Genomic DNA, 22,783 nt, shown 5'->3' with positions numbered 1-22,783 from the left:
GTACAGCTCGAGGAGCTATCTTACAGAATTTCAAATGAAGCTTTTCAGAAGCCCCAAATCTCATAACTGTAAAGTAGTATTAGACTGTCAAAAAGGCTGAGTTGAATATATCGATCGAGCATACGGTAACATGAAATGTATGGAAAGCAATTTGTCCAAGAAAAAAATTATCATAAGGTGTCACGCGCGTAAAACATTCCCCATATCCATAGACTTGTGTGTTAAAATGGCACTTCTGAAAAATAAAAAAATAAACGTGAAATTAGAGGGTCGAATGCCTACTACTGTTGGATAGGATATATATCTGACATTCCATATCTGACCAGAGAAGAGTATCGTAGCCAGCTCATTTTAATAATAAATCGCCATTTATGAAGATAACTATGATAGAATCAAATTTAAGAGCTGAAACAGTAAAACGGCCCTAATTCTTCCGCCAGTCAAAAAATAGTTCCAAATTCATTGATATATCTTCCCAATTTGGGGAAATGAAGTTCAGTAGTTACCATTTCTAGAATCAGTGTTAGATTTTCGATTATATTCATATACTTATGTCAATCAACAATATAAAATTTGAATGGGTTAATTGGGTCGAACAAATATCTTTAGCCTAATTAGGAGACTGAATGGGGGGGGGGGGGCTGAGTATGATCTCGGCTATCGATCATGCAAACGCGACAAAAATTGGCACGTACGTTACCCATGCCATGGCATAATCTACAAAACTAGTAGTCCCTAGCCTAATATTATAGAATAAGATCAAACTCTTCAAAAATCCAATTAATCAAAACTGCTTATTTATTTATGCGTAAAATCATTAGTATGCTCTATCTAACTAAATAATGCCCTTAAATGCAAATTTTTGGTTCAGAGACTCTTTATAGGAACCTGATGAAAACTTGTGTATTCTTATTGTTTTTTTCTTGTGTATTTCTGTTTTTAATTCTTGTTTTTTCAATGGAAATTGTCGGGGACTTCATTTTGACTACACACAAGATTAAATTAATTGATTTTAATGAGTGAAACAAAAAATAATGATATATTTATACATTTTTGCTAATTTGTATCGGATGTGTACACAAATTCATGTTTTTGAGCAATTTTGGGTCTGCGTTCACTTACAAAATGTACCTTGCTTAATTTCAGAACTGCTAGGGCTAGCGATTTTGATCTCAAATGTTGCATGAGACTTGAAAGTAAAGTCATTGACTGATGTGTTAAAAAATGTGATTTATCGCAAAAAAATGTTTTATAAGGATTATAAGGATTAAATCTCAAGTAGTGTAGTGTAGTGTCGACAATTTTTTGGAATGGGAGAGGTAAAAACGCAAACATAGAAATCATACAGAAAAATTTAAAGAGTTGAATTGATGCTGCTGGATCGATTGCACTTTAACTTTCAACCAACTTCAATAAATACAAAGCAACACATGTCAAGTTCATATTATATATATTTATTGAAGATGATGATAACTTGATGACAGATAACAAAAGCGCAGGAGTAACTATATTGATGACTTAACTCTCAAGATGAAGGTAGGATAAACTCTGCAAACTGACATCAATTACGTATTGATATATTATTGAATGTGAGATATGTCTTATCACAAAATTAAAGTTCAGTTTATTTTTCACATTCCTATAAAAATGTTTGAAAAAAGAAACATTTACACTATAAGCACATCAATTCATAGCAAATATAACGTATACACAGAGCATAACCATAGATAATACAAAATACATTATAAAAATGTGGAGGGTCAAAAGAAGTAAATTAGAAACTTAAAAGATTGACCCTAATTTTAGCAAATTAAAGTGGGAGAAAATACAGTGACATAAAAGATATGTACAAATAAAATAGAAAAAAAATAGAAAAAGCAAATGTGTGATTAAATTGAATTTAGATAATTTCTTAAGAGATATAGGATATCATCCAAGATTTAAAAATTCTAAGTAATTTGCACTATTAAAGTTCATGAGGCATCTAAAAACAAAAATTATATGTATTGCATGAAGGTTTACATAATACATTAATCACTGTTTTAATATAGGCCTACTATTATCAATACAGTCATATCATGGGGATTTTCCATTTTTAGATGACAAAACAGTATTTTGGCAGAAATGAGGGGAAAGAAACAGATCCTGTAATTGGTTTCCCTAAATGACGTAAATAAGAATCACTTTCTTGACCTGGTGTTAAGATTCTTTCCAATGGTGATAAAAAAAATAATAATGTTGTCTTTTATAGATTTTCCATCCGATAACCAAAAATCATATTTAATTATATTAATCATTTTTCATACTAAGAATGTTGTTTATGATTTTCGTGTTGCCACTGACATATTTTCTTTCATTGCATTTTATTTTTTAGTTATTTTAACAGCATTTGTATAATTGTTTTTCTATTTTTTTTAATTTTTACATGATTTTTTTACAAACTTTTTTTTAAATACGAATTTAAAACAAACAATTATTCTAACATCTGAAAAATGATGAAAATGAGAAATCCATAATTTATTATTCGAGATTGACATGAAATGAAATACTCTGAAAATTTGCTTTGCCCAATTGATCGTGGGCCCGGCAGCCCCTGTACAGCGCCAGATCGACGAGGCTCTATCCCTTTAATTGTTGAATGCAAACAGGGTAGCAGCAACTCCCATGTTTTAACATCTTTTGGTCTGACGCGGCTGGGGTTTGAACCCCCGACCTCCCGGTTTTGAAACGGACGCTCTACCAACTGAGCCAACACACCGGTTTACAAATTGGTCTGTCTCCCAATGCTGATCACATGCATATTGCTTCTCAACCACAAAGCATGCAAGAGCTTTTTTCTTTTTTCTGATTCACAAAAAACTATTCCACAGGATGCACTTCTATCTGATGTCGTGTAAATTAAAAAATGTTCAAACTGTATTCATCAGAAACGTCTGTGAATATGTTTTGTGAGGAAAGATGAGCATCTAATTTCTGACATTGATGACATACATACACTACTTTATTCAGGAGTCAACTGTTATGAATCAATGAGTCTGTTGTTAAATCAGTGGAGTCAAGCGTACTCAACCATGCCAACAGGCGTAAATTTGGTGCACTGAAAAGCACACATCAGCCAGGGTGCTACAAAAGCACTTGCCCAATTGCCCAGGGCAAGTAAAAGTTAAAGTCCGGCAAGTGTTTTGAAGTACAGACCAAAATAATTGTCCGAATTGGGCAAGCAAAATTCTATTAGTAGAATGTAGAATGAGAGTAGAATGACCAAATTAGGGTTGATATGAAATATTGACCTTAATTTTGGTCATGGCAGGCAAAATAAAATCACCTTAGATAAAGAAATGCAATAACAAAATAGATCAGTTCATGTCCAAAGAGAGAAAAAGGTCAATGGTTTATAAAACTGCAAAATTTTCTTTTGAAGTGGTAAGACCTTTTCTTTTCAATGATTTTTCCAGGAAACTGTAATAGATTTTTGGGCAAGTATATTCCAACTATTTAAAAATTTACTTGCCCGACTGGGCAAGTGCTTCTAAAATATTCTGTAGGACCCTGCATCAGCATTGAAAATTTGTGTTTTGCAAGTAAATGTGTAATTTATACAGGAAATCTGCATAAACCATTAACCTATGGTTTTCAAAACTACCTTTGTGAATTCGAACCATTGGGTTTCTCCACTGAATGGATTTGTTCATGTTTTTACTGATGACAAAATGCCCTGCCATATTGTTACTGTTAGGGCTTCTCAACTTTATGAAATTGCATACGTCTTCTGAGATTGCTTTCAAGAAACAAAAGCTTCACCGCACTACTCACATGCAATGGGCTTCTCACTTGTGCTTACTTGTAATGTGTTTTTTGAGATAACTACTTCGACGAAATGCCTCATCACAAAAATCACATTCATAGGGCTTTTCACCGGTATGGATTCGTTTATGCGATTTTAGACCACAAGCATAATTAAATGACTTACCACAATAAATACATACATAGGGTTTGTCAGAATCATGAATTCTTTTATGTGCTTTGAGATGATCAGCTCTATAAAATGCCTTACCACATTGATCACAGAGATAATTTCTCTCTCCTGTATGGATTCGTTCATGTATACTTAGATTTAGCATTTGATTAAATGCCTTACCGCAGTGAACACATACAAAGCGCTTCTCATTTGCATGAGCTTGTTTATGTCTACTGAAAGTAGTTTCTTCATTAAATGCCCTACCACATCGATCACATACATAGGGTTTCTCACCTGTATGGATTCGTTTATGCTTTGCAAGATTACCTTTCCCATTAAATGCCTTACCACACTGATCACATACATAGGGCTTCTCACCTGTATGGATCCGTTTATGTACTTTGAGAGAAGAGGAACTATAGAAGGCCTTATTACAATAATCACAAACAAAGGCCTTATCACTAGTATGGTATCGTTTATGTGCGCGGAGAAGACCTGGTAGAATAAATGCCTTACCACAATGATCACATACATAGGGTTTCTCACCTGTATGAAAGGGTTTCTCACCTGTATGAATTCTTTTACATCTATGTGCTTTAAGAGCGGAAGCAAAATGGAAAGTCTTATCACAATAATCACAAACATGCACTTCATAATGGATTTGTGCATGGGCTTTGAGAGCACTTGCATCATAGAATGCTTTGTCACAATAATAACAAACATAGCGCTGATCACCTGTATGAATTCTTTCACCTGCTACGGCATCCCCAACTTGATGATTAATTACCTTCTCACATTGTGTGGAGAAGTAAGAATTCTGATTTTGCTTTTCACTCGATTTCCTAAGATACATTACATATTTAGTCTTCATTGCACTTCCTGTTTCATCATGTGAAGGCTCTTTGGGTTTATCAAGAGGGTTTTGTATTTCTCCACTGATGATCTGCAGAAAACGTGAATGGGATGAATCTGGTACCATAATACCACCATTATGACCATGTTTGTACTTGAGATGCCTTGCTAAGATGAGAGGAATAGCATAGGGAGATCCACAGTACTTGCATCTGCAGATCCCAGAACCTTATGTTAAAGAAACAAAGATATATCTAGGGTTATAAATATTGGAGTTGGTGAAACTGAAAAGTAATGTGGAAGTCTAAAATAAATTCCAGAGATTTGTGTTAGGGGGGCCTCAAGAGCAAATTAAGGATATTGACCAAGAGAAGACTAAGTACAGTGTCTGAGCTGCCAGACGAGTTTGAGGTGAAGGTAGGTGTACCTCAAGGTTCTGTACTGTCACCATTGCTAATTGGAATTAATGTTTGAGAGGCACAAAAATATTTTTGTTAGTGGAATATTTCATGCAGTGTGAACCCTTCAATTTTTTTGCTTGTCAATTTTTTCTTTGGACAAAATTACATTGATTTGGTGGTGAAAACCCTTTTTTTTTTGCTTGTCAAAATTTTCCTGGAACAAATGACCTCAATTTGGCAGTGAAACCCTCTTTTTTTTTTTTGGGGGGGGGTCACATTGTTCATGGAAGAAATTACCTCAATTTGGTTGTGAAAACATTTTATTTGTCAAAATTTTCTGAAAAAAAAGACCCCCGCCCCCTTAGGAAAATCCTGTATCCGCTCCGCCCCTACATACACGTTAGTATAATAACCCTATCGAAAGTTTTTAGCAAAATTTACCTCAATAAATGTACAGTCAGACCTCTCTTATCCGGACACATTGGGACCAGCACCGATCCGGATAAGGGATTTATCCGGATCTGGGAGACCCAAAATCAAATACGCGCAGCTGCCTCACAAATGGTAGCTACACGTAATCTATTGCAGTGGACCTACAGACAGTATTTCAATGCTGTCAGTACAAATAATAGGCTTTTTTTTATGGAAATGTTTTCAATTGGTTGCCAAAACTCTTGGATAATTTACCTGCTGAAATGATTGAGGAATACATCAAGCATATCGTGAAAAAAAGAAAATGACTTGATAAAACTAATAGGCTAACGTGAAAAATTGGATCATCCTATTGGGCATCCCATCGTAGCAAAGTCAGCCATTGTTATACTAACTGTATGCTCAAACACGATAGATGGCGCTGTCCGCATCCTAATGAAAGACTAGTCAGGGGCATGGACAGAAATTTCTGTGGGCCTGGGCGTGCTAGTAAGACAGGCTTTTTTTTTTAATGATAAAAAGAGCATGTGATGAAATAATAAAATGCTTGTATTCTTTCTGTGATTTGGGCAAGATATTTACATAAAAAATAATGAGATTGGAGAGATAGACTATATTGGAAAAAGTGTGTAATCAAAGTGAGTTTCCGTAGAAATTTTAGATTGAAATCCCATTTCCCCACGTACTAGATTAAAACAAAAATAAAAAAAATCTCTGCAACTGTGCGTCCGGAAAATATAGAGATCCAGATAAAGGGAGGCCGGATAAGACGAGGTCGAATTGTATATAAATACTTCACGGCGGACCGGCACAGCAAGGATAATTACACACTCCATCCAGTATTCAAAGTCCTTCCTATCATACAGCTCCATTTCATTTAAAATCATCTTTACCTGAAAGATTTCCACCCTGTCCAGTTCCTTGTCCATTGTCTTCCAATGAAGTTCCCTGGGACTGCTTGGGGGTTTGGTCAGTTCCTTGAGCTCCCTCTATTTGTTTTTTCTTCTGATCACATGACTGGGTGTTGAGATCACCTGATTGACTACCCTGATCACCTGATGATGTTGGATTGGTGTGTGATGGGACGGATTTATCAAAGTCTGTTGATTCAAGGAGATCACCATTTCCCAAGTCCTTGAGGATCGGTTTCTTTTCACTTTGCTGAGGCTGCAAAAGCTCTGATGAACGGACATCTAATCCTATTTTCAAAAGCAGAGGCAAGGTTGGAAGATATCTCAAGAACTTTTCAGTAAAAGAAAAAAAAAGAAGGATCTTGAAGGTAACTATTTTTGCTACCTGCAGGTTGCCTACATTGACAGTCTCTAGCATGCACCTCACATGTAGTTGCCAGCAGAAGCACATGCAAGTCTGATTGGCAGGTTGAAATTATTTTAACATGCTCAAAACCTTTTTGCAGGTGGGTTGGGGGCAAGGGCAATCACCCGCAATGCTTGCGAGAATTACATGACTGGGCACTTTTAGTTTATTTTTTTTCTTTACGTAGTACATAGTATATGATAGTAATAACATCCTGATCATTATTAAAGGACAAGTCCACGCCAACGAAAAGTTGATTTGAATATATAAAGAAAAATCTAACACGCACAACACTGAAAATTTTAATAAAATCGGATGTAAAATAAGTTATGGCATTTTAAAGTTTTGCTTAAATTCACAAAACAGTTATATGCACATCCTGGTTGATATGCAAATGAGGAGACTGATGATGTCATCCACTCACTATTTCTTTTGTATTTTATTGTGAGAAATATGTAATATTCTAATTTTCTCCTCATTGTCAAGCGAAACAACGATTAATTCCTCCATGAACATGTGGAAGTAGCATTGTTTAAAACTATATGGTTCAGTCAAGTAGGTCCTTATTGTCAAATCTGTAAAAATGAAATATTGTATGATTCAAACAATAAACAAGTGGAATGCCTCTGGCCGTCTCACCTGCATCACGCGATTCAATATAGCAGCAGTGCTGATTTTGAAAACTACTATAACTCGCACAAGATGTTCAGTGATACTTGGTTACTCTTATTTCCACGTTTTATGAACTAGACCAATACACTTATAGAGATATGATGGCAATTCAAAAAATACCCCCAACGTGGCCAAAGTTCTTTGACCTTACATGACCTTTGACCTTGATCATGTGACATGAAACTCGCACAGGATGTTCAGTGATACTTGATTACTATTATGTCCAAGTTTTATGAACTAGACCAACACACTTTCAAATTTATGGCTGTAATTCAACAAATACCCCAATTTGGCCAAAGTTCATTGACCCTAAATGACCTTTGACCTTGATCATGTGACCTGAAACTTGCACAGGATGTTCAGTAATACTTGATTACTATTATGTCCAAGTTTCATGAATCAGATCCATAAATTTTCAAAGTTATGATGGTAATTCAACAGATACCCCCAATTCGGCCAAAGTTCATTGACCCTAAATGACCTTTGACCTTGGTCATGTGACGTGAAACTCATGCAGGATGTTCAGTGATACTTGATTAACCTTATGTATAAGTTTCATGAACTAGGTCCATATATTTTCTAAGTTATGATGACATTTCAAAAACTTAACCTTAGGTTAAGATTTTTATGTTGATTCCCCCAACATGGTCTAAGTTCATTGACCCTAAATGACCTTTGACCTTAGTCATGTGACATGAAACTCAGGCAGGATGTTCAGTAATACTTGATTAACCTTATGGCCAAGTTTCATGAACTAGGTCCATATACTTTCTAAGTTATGCTGTCATTTCAAAAACTTAACCTCAGGTTAAGATTTGGTGTTGACGCCGCCGCCGCCGTCGGAAAAGCGGCACCTATAGTCTCACTCTGCTATGCAGGTGAGACAAAAACAAAAGAAAAAGTGAGTGAGGGACATCATTGGCTGTCTCATTTGCATGACACTGAGTTGTGCATATCAATGTTTTGTGAAAAAAAGCAAAACTTTAAAATATAACTTTCTTATTTACATCCAATTTTGATGAAATTTTCAGCATTATGCTAGTTTGATTTTCTCTATTTATTCAAATAGACATTTTTCTGGGGTGGACTTGACCTTTAATAGGTGGTTTGATGCCATTTATTAGTACTACCATTTATGCCTGGGAGAGCAAAAAGTTAACTCAGTGAGATTCGACATTTAATGACATTCTTCTTTCAAGTTTCGCACAACTTATCAGACCAAATTCTAATGCCAAGTTACGCCGTGCACCAACTTCCCAGAAGACAGTGTTTTCATGGAAGACAAATATTCTATTATTTCTCATTTACGCATGAGTGAGCAAAAACAATTTGAAGAGGGGATACCAAAAAGTCACTTGGCAGGCTGTATCTGGGTTTCAAAAAGAAAACCACATTTTTAAAAAGGTCAATATCTGCTCTTTAATTTGATACCTCAATTACAGAAAATGGTCAAGAAATAACAAAGTTCTGGTTATTTGAAATAAGGCTTGAATTTCAATAATTTCATGAAATGAAGCAGTTTTACAGGCTAGCTTTAAAACTCACTCGACACTCTGCTTTGTTGACGATCAGCCATGCATTAAGTCTTTTGTTAACCGTGCAATAGCTTCTGTGGGAAACCGGTGAAAACACATTTAATGAAATTATGGAAATACAAGCATTGTTTCGAGGGAACATAACATTTTTAGTTCTTGACCATGTTCTGTGATTAAGGTATCAAATAAAAGAGCAGATATTGAACTTTTTAGGCATGCAATTTTCTCTTTGAAATTCAGATACACCCCGCAAAAAGAGTTTTTGCTATCCTTTCTTCAAATTTCTTTGCTCACTCATGCGTGAATGAGGAATAATCTCAGTAATATCACATGAAAGAGGAGATTCTAACCTTTACATTGGTAGGTCATTTGTCTATTATATTTATGATTAAGTTATGATAAATCATTGCTAAATCACAGTTTTGTTTTTTGTGGGACGCACTGTAGAAAGAGTTAATGCCTTATATACTTTGATATAATTTAGGACATCTTTAAAATATTTCTGATATAATACATTACTGATACACAAACTTTTAGAAATCATCATGAAATATAACATTACGCCAGCGACATTCACAAACCTCTTGACTTTCTTTCCTCCTCCCCTCCATCACTTTCCTCTTTGATCTCTTTCTTTATAACTTGCACATGTTGCATGAACTTTGGTTGATTTACCTGTAATCCTGTGAGTACAAACAGATCAAATAAACAAGGCAGGGGAGCCCGGGGTTAGTTGGAACGCGGGGTAAGTTGAAACATTGTAATTTTCTTTAACGTCTTTAAATAAATTTCTGCAATACTGCCCTCAATTTCTTGTCATTATCAACAGCCATCCACCATTTTACAGACAACACATGTGCAACAAGCCTGGTGAAATTAGAAAGGAATTTGTGTTTTTTGACCTTCTGAGTAATTTTTTTCTCTTTCAGAAATGTTTTATTATTTCAGAGAAGTTTATAGATCAAGTTGGCCAGTTTGGGGGTATGATAGACGCTTGTACCAATCTACAAAATGAGGTTATTAATATGCCATGGTGAAGTCCCTTTTTTGTGCTGTAAGCTTATAAACGTCAAATGGGCCTCCGGGGTTAGTTTGAACAAAATTGAAGGGGCTAGTTGGAACATGTTCCAACTTACCCCAAACATAATTATGAATAAAAATATATAAAGTATTTCACACTCTTCTGAACATGTATTGTATACCATGCTTGTTTTGTTCATCAGTTAGGTCTGAGTGTGCATTTAAGGCCTATCGTAGGCCCCTAATGCAATATTAACCCATTTCAAACTGGGGGGGTCAATTTGAGCCCCCCTTGAGAAGTTTGGTCACTACGCCGTTGCGCGAAATTTTTTGACTACACTGCTCGCTGACTTTTTACTTTCAAGTCTTGTGCATCAATTGAGACCAAATTTACGATGCCTGTGTGCCCGCTTTCGAAATTACGCAACATTTTGTACGTGCAAGTCGGACCCAAAATTGCTCAAAAACGTTATTCCGTGTACTGTACAAGGTCAATGCAAATTGTGTTTTTCAACCAAAAGTCATAAATGTATTATTTTTTACTTTTGTTGGTTCAAATAGATTTATTTTATGCTATTTATGATCGCAAAAGAGTCCCAACAAAGTTCATCGGAAAAACAAAGGTTTGAAAAAACAAAGAAATACAAATAAAAAAATACATAATTATGTCTTTTGCAATGTTGGGTGGATATTTGTTATAAATGTGAAAATTGATACACTTACCAAAAATTAGCTATCTACTAGCTTAACCCTTACTAGGCCGGGCTTTTTTGGCTGTTCTGTGGCCGGGGGGGGGGGGGGGGGGGGGTTGATTCAACCCCCCCCTGGAATCTCAGCCGCCGATCGCGCGAGCGCCGCAAAAATTTGCACGCTGGTAGTGTGCGATGTAATCTATAAGGCAGTATGGTAAAATTTTCCAAAATAATGAGATTTTATTTTACATGAATTAATTATGCTAATTTATGCATAAATCATACTTTTTGCTCTAATTCATTAAAAAAGGCTCCTAGAATGCTAATTTTGGGTAAAAATATTCTTTGTAGCATTCTCAACAATTGCAATTGAAAAAAACTTTGGTTTGGAAATCAATTTCTTATGTATTTTATTGTTTTATGAATTTCTTATGTATTTCTCTGTTTTTCAACCTTTTGTTTTTCTTTGTTTTTTTTCACCAGATTTATTGCACAACCTTTTTGAAGCATAATTATGCTAAAATCAATTGATTTCAGCTGTTTAAAGTAAAAATAATCATATCTTTATGAATAAGATGAGAAAACTCAATTTGCATTGACTTTGTACACAAAATAATGTTTTGGAACAATTTTTGGTCTGACATGCACTTACAAAAATGTTGCATAATTTTGGAACCGCGTACGCGGGCGTCGTAAATATGGTCTCAAAAGATGCGCGAGACTTAAAATTATAAACTCTGCGAGTGGCGCGGTCAAAAAATTTCGCGCGGCGGAATGATCGCAGAAAATGTTGAGGGGGGGTTGATTCAACCCCCCTGGCCTGTTTAGAGTTAATAAATAGAGTTAAAGGCAAAAACATACAAAAAACAAATTTAGGGCAAATTTCATATGCTTATTTGCATAATTAATTAATGTGAAAAATATAAACAATTAATTTTTGTCTTGTAAATTTGATGCAGAAGTACATAAAATTGCTGATAGTACACTTAATTGCATGTAAAATCAAACGCCCCCAAATATGCAGAATTCTACTACACAGTCTGCTTGCATGAGTGGCTGTATAATAGAAACATAAAGTTCAACAAATCCAAACTTCAAATATTTTGAACTTGAAAAAATAAAGCAAATAGGCTAAAACCATGTAATATTACAGTTTTAAGTAGTTTTAGTATAATTCATAATTGACCATGCAGTGTTCCAACTTACCCCATACCATGTTCCAACTTACCCCGTATTAGGTAAGTTGGAACGTTTGCGATGGTCTTGTTCAAGGTGGATTTTTGTCAGTAACCATAATAGTTTAAAATTTTATGGGGTACATTTGAAGCCCTTAGATATATGCTTCGAGCTGATATATTGATTGTTTCTTGAATAAAATCTATTTGGATTTTACAGTCATTTTTGTCAAAAATGTTCCAACTAACCCCGGTCTCCCCTACTGGGAGTATATATTGTCTGTGCGGCCTGAATAACTTTGATCAAAAATTCAATTTACATTTAGTGTCTTTCCAAGTTACCAGCTTATATGCCAGTCAAGTTGAGATTCTAACTTTTAACGTTAAAAATAATATTTTTATATTTAAATTTGTACAATTTTGTTCAAACCTTGGTCTAAACCTCCTCTGATGTTTTTTCATTTCTTTTGGGGTTGGAGTCCACTTAGTTTGGGGAAATTGCGTGGAAAAAAAGTTTGCTCTGTGAAATAGTTGCAGGTTTTGGACACAATACATTGCAGAAACACATACTTTTAGAATCCATCATGAAACATGACATTACGCCAGCTACATTCACAAACCTCTTGACTTTATTTCCTCCTCCCCTCCATCACTTTCCTCTTTGATCTCTTTCTTTATAACTTGCACACGTGGCATGAACTTTGGTTGATTTACCTGTAATCCTGTGTGTACAAACAGAACAACATATTGTCACTAAAAAAATTCACAAATTTGAACAGATGTTTAATCAATGAAACAAGTTTCCTAAGCGATTTTTTTTCTGAGCGGCTTGAACAACGTTGATCAAATAAACAAAGTACTGGAGGAAATGCTATTGTCTGTGCGGCCTGAATGACTTTGATCAAAAATTCAATTTACATTTACTGTCTCTCCAAGTTACTATCTTTTAGGCCAGTCAAGTTGAGATTATATCTTTTAAAAACAATTTTTTATTATATAGCTATTTGTACAATTTTGTTCAAACTTAAGTCTAGACCTCTGTTTTTTCATGATTTCTTTGGGGTTGGAGTCCCCTTAGTTTGGAGAATTTTTTTTTAAAAGAAAGTTTGCTCTGTGAAATAGTTGCAGGTTTCTATTTAACACAATACATTACTGATATACATACTTTTAGAAGCCATCATGAAATATGACATTATGCCAGCAACATTCACAAACCTCTTGACTTTCTTTCCTCCTCCCCTCCATCACTTTCCTCTTTGATCTCTTCCTTTATAACTTGCACACATTGCATGAACTTTGGTTGATTTACCTGTAATCCTGTGTGTACAAACAGATCAAATAAACAACGTACTGGTAGCATATAATATTGTCTGCTCAGCCTGAAAGAGTTTGATCAAAAATTCAACTTACATTTAGCATCTTTCCAAGTTACCAGCTTATACATCACATGCATGCCAGTCAAGTTGAGATTATAACTTTTAACGTTAAAAATATATTTTTTTAAATTGAAATTTGTTCAATTTTGTTCAAACTTTAGTCTAGACCTCCTCTGATGTTTGTTTCATGATTTCTTTGGGGTTGGAGTCCCCTTAGTTTGGAGAATTTTCTTCGAAAAAAAAGGCTGCTCTGTAAAATAGTTACAGGTTTCTGACATAGTACATTACAGATACACATACTGTTAGATGTCATCATGACATATGACATTACGCCAGCGACATTCACAAACCTCTTGACTCTATTTCCTCCTCCCCTCCATCACTTTCCTCTTTGATCTCTTTCTTTATAACTTGCACACGTTGCATGAACTTTGGTTGATTTACCTGTAATCCTGTGTGTACAAACAGAACAAATTGTCACAAAAAAGTTCACAAATTTGAACAGATAATTCATCGATGAAACAAGTTATCTACGCGATTTTTTTTCTGAGCGGCTTGAACGTTGATCAAATAAACAAGGTACTGGAGGAAATGCTATTGTCTGTGCGGCCTGAAAGACTTTGATCAAAAATTCAATTTACATTTAGAGTCTCTCCAAGTTACTATCTTTTAGGCCAGTCAAGTTGAGATAATAACTTTTAAAAACAATTTTTTATTATATTGCAATTTGTACAATTTTGTTCGAACTTTAGTCTAGACCTCCTCTGTTTCTTCATTTCTTTGGGGTTGGAGTCCCCTTAGTTTGGAGAATTTTTTTTGAAAAGAAAGTTTGCTCTGTGAAATAGTTACAGGTTTAATACCAGGATAGAATCATCCTTCAACAAATAAAAAAAATGAATGTACCTACCAAGATTTATCATCATCTCATAGTTTTCTTTGACATTCTTGATACATGTTCTCTCATAAACGCTGATCTTTGCCCATTCCTTGGCTGTGAAGTAAACCTGGACATCTGAATATTGATCCATCTCTGGAAGGGACATTGTGATTAACTTCCAACCCAATGGCACAAAGACTTTCCTGTGATATGCGTCAAATATTACAAATAGTTGTGGAAGTTTGCATCGAAAAGTAGAAATAACTGTGAAAGTTTGCACCAAATAGTACTTAGTTATTATGTGAAAGTTTGCAAAAAATAGTAAAAATAATTATGTAACTTTGCATTAAATATTAGAAATAATTGTAAAAGTTTCATCAAATAGTACATGGTTGTGAAACTAGGAAGTTTGCATCCAATAGTAGGCACCAAATCAGAGAAATAATTGTGAAGAAAGTTTGCACCAAAAAGTAGACACAATTGTGATTATATTCCTCTTTAATATATACGGTATATTCATGAGTATTCTAGATGACTGATTGGTCAATTCGTGATAATGTAACAAAGTATAATTTCAATAGGAAAAACATTGCAGCAAATAGCTCTGCAAGTTTTCTTCCAGCTCCATATATTTTTCGATACATACTTTTGTCGTGTTCGGGATCAGTAAATATACATAGGGAAGCTTAAATGAATATAAGTGATGAACTCTGAAGAAAGTATTGCAGCTCTAAACCACGTAATAATCAGCTACAGTTTACAATGAATTACATGAAGATATCAATGAAGATTCAGATAAAACAGGAGACAATTAATAAATTATAATTCCGAAGTATAAGATTAAAATTCTGAGGTTACATTAATATTGGATGGACGATTAATTCTTGAAGTCAGTCAGTCTATATGGATGAGCGTGGGTCTATTATCCTCTCTCTAATAATCAAGAAGTCTTATTTATGTCATTAGTTTTTGGGGTGTAACAATTTAAGGTGGGAGTAATCTCTAAACTTGGTCTGATTGGTCTACAGGTAACTGTCTATCAAACTTTCTCTGTCATAAGGGGTGTGGTGATGCTCTGTGCAAGTGACTGGGGCTGGAAGTGTGAGTCATACTTCTTAGAACTTTTGTTCCTTGAAGTTAGCTGACGTCACTAAGGGTTGGTGTTTCATGGTCAGGGTTTAGGAGTTAAATGGTATTGGGGGTTGTGGAATTCTTAGATGACATTGGAGGAGTTTGTTAACAAGTGAAGGTGAATGACTGAAAGGATAACAGGAAGTTAAAGGGGAATCCAACCCAAATAAAAACTTGTTTTTATAAGGAAAAGAAAAATCAGATAAGTTGATGGGTGAAAGTTTGAAAATTATTGGACAAACAACAAGAAATTAATGAATTTTTAAAAGTTGTAAATATTGGTAATCACTATACCCATGGGGACTTCAAATTGGCTGCATATGGGATGTCATAGTGATGTAAGGCAAGGACTACTCTTCCATGTACTCCAATACATATTATGGCTAAAATGTCATTTTTCCCAAGTTTTATTTCAAATTATATTTTTCTATCATGAGGACATAAGAAAATATACTACCTGGGTTATATTTAGATTAATACCCCAGGGGAATGGGTACTTTGGAGAAAACCACAAATCCCTGATAATAAAGTACATGGCCTATGGGAAAGTTGTCCTTGCCCCTTGTCATAATTTACTTACACAGTTGCCAATTTGAAATCTACATAGTATTAGTGATCTCAATTTTAAAGCAGCTATAACTTTCTAATTGCTTGTTCGATTTCTTTCAAACTTTCACCATTCTGTTTGATTTATTTTTCTCCTTCCCAACACAACATTTTATTGCCAAGGCTGGATTCCCCTTTAAATACATAACTACCAAACATCCCCTTTCTCTGGAAAATGAGTCTCCTCTCCTCATTTGGAAAAAGGACTTTACAAATACATTACAAAGGTCATTCTGAAAATTGAGTGAAACCAGAATAGTGTATCTTGATTGTCCACTGTACTTTCACTTTTGCTCTCATACTCATTATTTACACAAATAGGATTAAACTTATTCTTCATCAATACTAATTTCAACATAACACATTGAATACATTCACAAAACAAATATAACAATCAATCGCTTAGAGTTTCCACGGCTTGATGTCATTGCCGGAATCAGGAATGTCTATATTAGGCCTGGGACGAATGTCAATTTTACCATTGGATTATTTCCTCCAAAAAAAAAATTGAATCATTCGATTGTTCATTGGGAAGATCGTCTTCTAAGCCAATAGTTGACCTAATTATGAAGACCTCCCAAAAAGGGTTTCAATAACATCTAGGGTGGAGTATTATATGTTCTTTATAAAAGAAAGTAAGCCTCTTTGATTTCTATTTCAAAAGAAACTATATGAAATGAGATTAAAACTTTCACTTTTATTTAAATTGTTCAATGAAAAATCTTTCCGAAATCAATGCTTGTAACATACGTGTAAGTTGTATTATGCATCCCACCAACTCCAAGTACAAGACAGTCGAGCTTACGAAGCAGTCAATCATGAGGCACTGAGGGACTACATCGAAGTCCTGGCTTGAAATCCATGATAACAAGATTGATTTTAATTCTATTGTCCAAACTTTTTGCATGTTGTCAATTAAGCCTACAATCATAACCTTGTTGTTCATTGAATGAGTGCCTACAACTTGAGTTTTGCATGATCTGCCTTTTTCGGAAACGGTCGATGTCCATGTAAGCTATATTACCCAAAAATTAAGATATTGGCGAATGATACATCAAATGAGAGGTCTTTGCATAAGAAATGCAACAAAAAAGAAATTAAGAAAATTCAGCCATTCGTTAAGTAGTTATGGGTAATTAAAGATCAAATTTTTAAAACCCATTCTGCCGCATAATGTGATGCCTCAATATTTTTTGCAATAAAAATTTCATGTTTGAAAATTGCTTGTCATTCCAAGAATATTTTTTCCTCAAGTCTTGCGCAACTTTTGAGTCCAAATTTATGATGCTCGGGTATGCGGTTTTAAAATTACGCAACATTTAGTAGTATATGTCAGCCCCCAAAATACTGAAATACGTGATTTAATTTTCAAAAGCGAAAAAATATGTAAGAAATATGTCTTTGGTATCAGTTGTTTTTTAAAAAAATTGTTAAAAAAGCCATGATGAATATGTATAGCAAAAATTAGCACTTTACAAGCTTTAATTACTGAATTAGAACAGAATATATGATTTTATGAATAAATTAGCATATAATTAGTTCATATAGAATGAAGTATATACATGTAAATATATATATTCAGTAACGTTTAGCTCTACAATCAAGTAGTTAATGTCATTTTTCTACAATCTTTTAAATTTTTGTTGCCATATGATCTTTTGCAGAGAAAAGGGGGAGCATATTCATGCTAATTTATTCATGAGATTAGTGTTTTTGGCTGCCAACACTCATTTGCATGTTGCACTGTAGATGTACTTTGATGACTCCAGCAATGCTGAATGATATGTGGATATGCTGTGTGTGCATGTGTCATGTGATCACGAGAGTGGCTGAATTGCTGCAAGTACAAAGTGGGGAGATTCAGGCTTATGCGTGAGGAGAGCCAAGGGGCGGAGCAAAATATGAAATATGGTTTTGTGTATGTTGTGTGTACCTCGTTGTTACTATGTTATGCTTATGCTATATTATTTTTTTGTTCTTATGTTTCTTTGTTTTTGATGATCCTTCAATGTCAGGATTTTATTTTTATCAATAAACTTGAATTTGAAACATTTGAATTTGTACTATGACTGTGTATTACAAGCTGTGTAAGTTTTTTTGTTCAAAGGCTGCAGAGTGCAGTAGAGGCGGGTCCAGGATATATCTGCATGAAGGGGGAGGAGTAAAAAAAAAATGGACCCCCCTAAATTTTCTTTTGATAACCCTTTTTTTTTCCTTGTCAATTTTTTTCCTGGGTCCCCCTAAAATTTTAGTTGATAACCTTTTTTTTTCCAGGTGGACCCCCCCCCCAATTTTTTTTGGCTTCCGCCACCAATAAAAGGGGGGAGGGTACACGTGTACTAAAAGCAGCATTTTACATTAACAATTTTATAATGGCTCTCGAGCAGTAGAGGCGCACGGCCAATATGGGAGACTCTCTCCATAGACAGTCTCCAATATTGGCCGTGCGCCTCTACTATAGTTAGGGTGTCTGGAGAAAAAAATTATTTTTCTTATTTCAAGAAAATATCACATTTTCTTTGTGAATTTGGAGAGAAATGACCTTGCAGACTGACAGAAATGCAAAATTTTTGAAAAAAATCCAATTATTGGCTGCAAAAAAGAAGAATGAAATTAGGTAAATTTTCAGCATTTCTCTGCCATAGACTGTGTAGTTAAGAAATGGACACACACAAATCCAAATTTTTAGCTTCCGAGAGCTGTTATAAATTTATTATTAATGCCAAAAACTTGTCCATAAAGAGTCCAATAGGATTTTTTATGCTCTATCTGATGGTATGATTTTTATAAAGATTTGGAAACCAGATCACAATGAAAAATTGCGACAAAGTGAAAAAAATTGTGCAAAACAGAAATTTCATTTTCCCATAGAAAACGCATGGAGAAATGGCATTCTCAACACACACAAAAATAAGGGTTTGCAATTTATCTCTAAATCCTTATTTAAAATGATCATATAAACTTGTCCTTACTGTCAAAAGAAGCCCCTGAATTTTCTCTTTCCATACATGCCAAACACAAGTTAATATTCAATTCAGATCACATTTTTCTAGTAGCCTGAACTTCCCCGAAAAAATGTGCCATATTTTCCCCTAAATTAGCCTGTTTTATGCTGACACTTTTCAGTGTGGCTTCAGACACCCTACTATAGTGTCGAGGGGGTAGGTTTCAAACTAAACGGTGTGTTTCATATTTTAAAATTTTTTATAATAATGATAATATGTCCATGAATGATGCATTCAAGTACTTTACAGACAATAGATGTCAAGGAAACTGGTTTGTAGTTTTTGGAGTTTCCTTTGTTGTTGTTTGTTTGTTGGAGTTTCCTCTGCCTAATCATAATGTTACACGGACGAATCCTGGCCTGGCTCCGGCCCGCGGAGCCTCCTGGCAGCCGGCTTGGACGGTACGGCTCCCGAGACGGCTACGCTAGCCTAGCCCTAGGGACTACGGTGACCAACGTGTCCAAACTTCGCTTCGCGGACTTTTTGATGATTCTAGAGATTTACAAAACATCATTTACGAAATATGAAGAAAATTATACCTCAAGTGAAGCAGAAAATAGTTTTAAACACTCTCTCACTATTTTTTTTTTACATTCTCTCGTAAAAGTGTAATTTTACATCCACATTCGAATAGCTTACCATCAGCTCTCTCGCTCAGACTCAGAGTCGTCCTGCGCGGTTAAGTTTGCTGCCCTCTTGTGACAATCTTTGTACATAATAAATCAATGGTCAAATGGAGGTCTAGACCTATGAAATTTATCGGCTATTTGTCTTTTTTTTTCTTTTCAAATGTATGAGTTGAAATGAATAAGCTTAATTGCAAATGTGCATTGGTCATATTATTCTGTTATTTATGTTGGCAGGTTGAGTGATTGACAAATGATCAATCCTGCAAATGATTAATTTTTGTGAATATATCCCCGGCCGGCCGGGCTGCTGCGAGGCTGACTAATATTATGGATTACATTGATTACATTGATTTTGAATAATTTATTTTAATAATATACGGTACATTAATTTGATTTTTATATTTATTCATTAAAGGATTTTTAATAAGAGCTAGGAATTCGATAATTTATTTTGGCTTTTTAATTAGTGCGCCATTTTACGCGATTACATTTTGACAACCATTTTAAAAATGTTTACTCATAATGCTGGCTCGATCTTATAATTAAATTTCTCTCTCTTGATCTACCCCTGGCCCGCCCTGGCCCGCCCCGGCACCCCCCCCCCCTCCTCCCGATCCCCTCTCCATCATTTGTCTTATTTCTAATTGTTTCTCTTTCTCTAGTTAAATTTCCAACATCCTAAAATAAGATGAGTGCAAACTTCCCGGCCAACAAAAAATATATATCTTCATTTCTTTATATATTAATTCTAAAGTTGCAGTGATGTCGTCACACATACACACACGCGCGCACCCACACTTTTTTAAACAAGTGCACACCAAGTTACCAATTATGCATATAGCATTTCCATTTATTTGAAAGCAGGATAATTAAGAGAATTGTACATTAAATGCTTTGCTCACGGGCATATATGCCACGGCCGCGGGGATCGAACCCCGGACTTTCCAGTATAGCCTGGCGCCTTAGACTTCTCGGCCACAACCTTGGACCTTTATAGTTGCATATCTACAATATTTGCATATTCACATAAATTCCGATGTATTTACATATTCATATATACCATTCAGACATTGATCATATATATAAGGTGATGGGCAGATATAAGATATGCTTCTTTAATTCCACACCCGGGGGGCACTTACGATTGGATACCGTACCATGCGCGACCCAAAAGACGAGGAAGGATTGAGTATAAATAGCCACGTATTACGTATACTACCTCCTGATTCGTAGACTGAGGATGAACGACGCTCGACTTAGATGGTGGAATTCCCTGCAGTCTCGATCCAAGAAAAAAGCTCCGCCGATGATGTTTGACATATGTTTGAAGACGCCGATGAAGATCGAGCTATAGGACCTAGGATGGATGGTATACGGGCTTTTTCGTGAACTAGCGGTGCTGGTATACTATGCGACCCTCTCTACACTCACCCCACCCAGGACAAAATTCCATTTTTTTTTATTGAAACCCATTGCACACTCATTGAATTTTTAATTGGTTTCAATTGGTATCAATGGGTTTAATAGGACCTAAGGACCAATGTGGGTCCACCCTCCACCGTCAAATTAGATACCGCGCCATGCAATATTGAGGTCCTATATTGTCCATTCGGCCAACTGACCCCACTAGAATTCAATGTCGGGACCAATAACTAGACCATCATCTTCAATTGGTTTCAACTAGGATCCATTTGTGTTTGTAATATAGCTAATCTCATGAATATAAAATACACGCACCTCAACTCAGACCCACGATCACGTACGTCACCCATGCTGGTCACTTTGTTCTAATTTTACTTTAAGCCAGCAAAGCTATGTATTCTTTGATAGCCAAAATGTAGGAGACTTGCTCTCCCGAGCCCGCGCGTTTCCGTTTTACACCCTGGCGAAGGCATTTCCCGCAAAAATAGCCACAAAGCGACTAGTGAAGAGTCTACACACGTCGCTGGTTGCAGCGTGCGACACAGGCGAGTCCCACACCACCGCATGCAATCAGCACAGTTACTGATCAGAGCATAGAGTTCCTCGGCACTTCATGTACAGAGAGCAGTCACATGAGTGAAATCCGAATATGCTTTTGCAGTTACGTTTTTTTAAATGAAAAGTTATGAAAAAGTTTTTTTTTTTTAATATAAATTATTAACTAAATGAATAGAATGACAGACAAAATAAAAATAAACAGATACATATATTAGAAAGATTAAGTTTGATGGATTGATACACTTAGATGCCGAAAGATAAATATAGAAGACTGATAAATAGATAGAGACATAGATGGATAGATAGATAGATAGATAGATAGATAGATAGATAGAAGTAGAGAGAGAGAGAGAGAGAGAGAGAAAGTCAGAGAGATGGATAGATAGATATAGAGAGGGGGGGGAGAGAGATAGAGAATTTGAGAGATAGATATATGTTAGATAGATAAAGATCAAGAATGAGAGACGGAGAAGAGCGACAATTTAACAGATAGATAGATACTGCAGTTGCATATAGATAGATAGATAGAAGATAGATAGATAGATTGATAGAGAGAGAGAACTAGAGAAAGACAGATGGATAGATAGAGGGAGAGAGAGAGAGATAGATGTTAGATAGATAAAGAATCAGAGAGACAGAGAAGATTGTAGTTACATATAGATAGATAGAGATAGAATTTGAGAGATAGATAAATAAATAGATAGATAGAAGATAGATAGATAGAGAGAGAGAAAGACAGAAATATGGATATATAGATAGGTAGAGAGAGGGGGAGAGAGAGAGAGAGAGAATTTGAGAGATAGATAGATGTTAGATAGATAAAGATTTTGCCTCCGACGAAGATTCTGCTAGGATCGAAAGCTTAGGCCCCTTTTTGACTTTCTAATAGATAAAGAATGAGAGAGACAGAGAAGAGCGACAAATTAACAGATAGATAGATACTGCAGTTACATATAGATAGATAGATAGAAGATAGATAAATAGATTGATAGACAGAGAGCACTAGAGAAAGACAGATGGATAGATAGATAGATAGATAGATAGATAGATAGATAGATAGATAGATAGATAGATAGAAGTAGAGAGAGAGAGAGAAAGTCAGAGAGATGGATAGATAGATATAGA

General features: G+C 35.2%; 1 protein-coding gene across 7 annotated transcripts; it reads right to left on the bottom strand.

Moving 5' to 3' along the window:
- Positions 1 to 1,438: 1,438 nt before the first annotated feature.
- Positions 1,439 to 21,035, bottom strand: LOC129263181 (zinc finger protein 93-like). Of its 7 annotated transcripts, none has more exons than XM_064101139.1 (8): positions 20,898 to 21,035; positions 14,338 to 14,510; positions 13,781 to 13,882; positions 13,270 to 13,371; positions 12,675 to 12,776; positions 9,749 to 9,850; positions 6,537 to 6,842; positions 1,439 to 5,038 (listed from the first exon to the last, which is right to left on the bottom strand). In XM_064101139.1, the coding sequence occupies exons 1-8, from the start codon at positions 20,996 to 20,998 to the stop codon at positions 3,828 to 3,830; spliced, it is 2,199 nt and encodes a 732-aa protein (XP_063957209.1). In that variant the 5' UTR covers positions 20,999 to 21,035; the 3' UTR covers positions 1,439 to 3,827. The 7 variants fall into 7 exon arrangements, with proteins under 7 accessions (XP_063957209.1, XP_054757074.2, XP_063957210.1 ...); XM_054901099.2 differs by lacking the exon at positions 20,898 to 21,035 and adding an exon at positions 19,689 to 19,749; XM_064101140.1 differs by lacking the exon at positions 9,749 to 9,850.
- Positions 21,036 to 22,783: the final 1,748 nt, after the last annotated feature.

Source organism: Lytechinus pictus, chromosome 6, assembly GCF_037042905.1.
Source record: "Lytechinus pictus isolate F3 Inbred chromosome 6, Lp3.0, whole genome shotgun sequence".
Lineage (NCBI taxonomy): Eukaryota > Metazoa > Echinodermata > Echinoidea > Temnopleuroida > Toxopneustidae > Lytechinus > Lytechinus pictus.
Note: the sequence above shows the minus strand (reverse complement) of the source record. Positions and strands in the feature narration are given on the sequence as shown.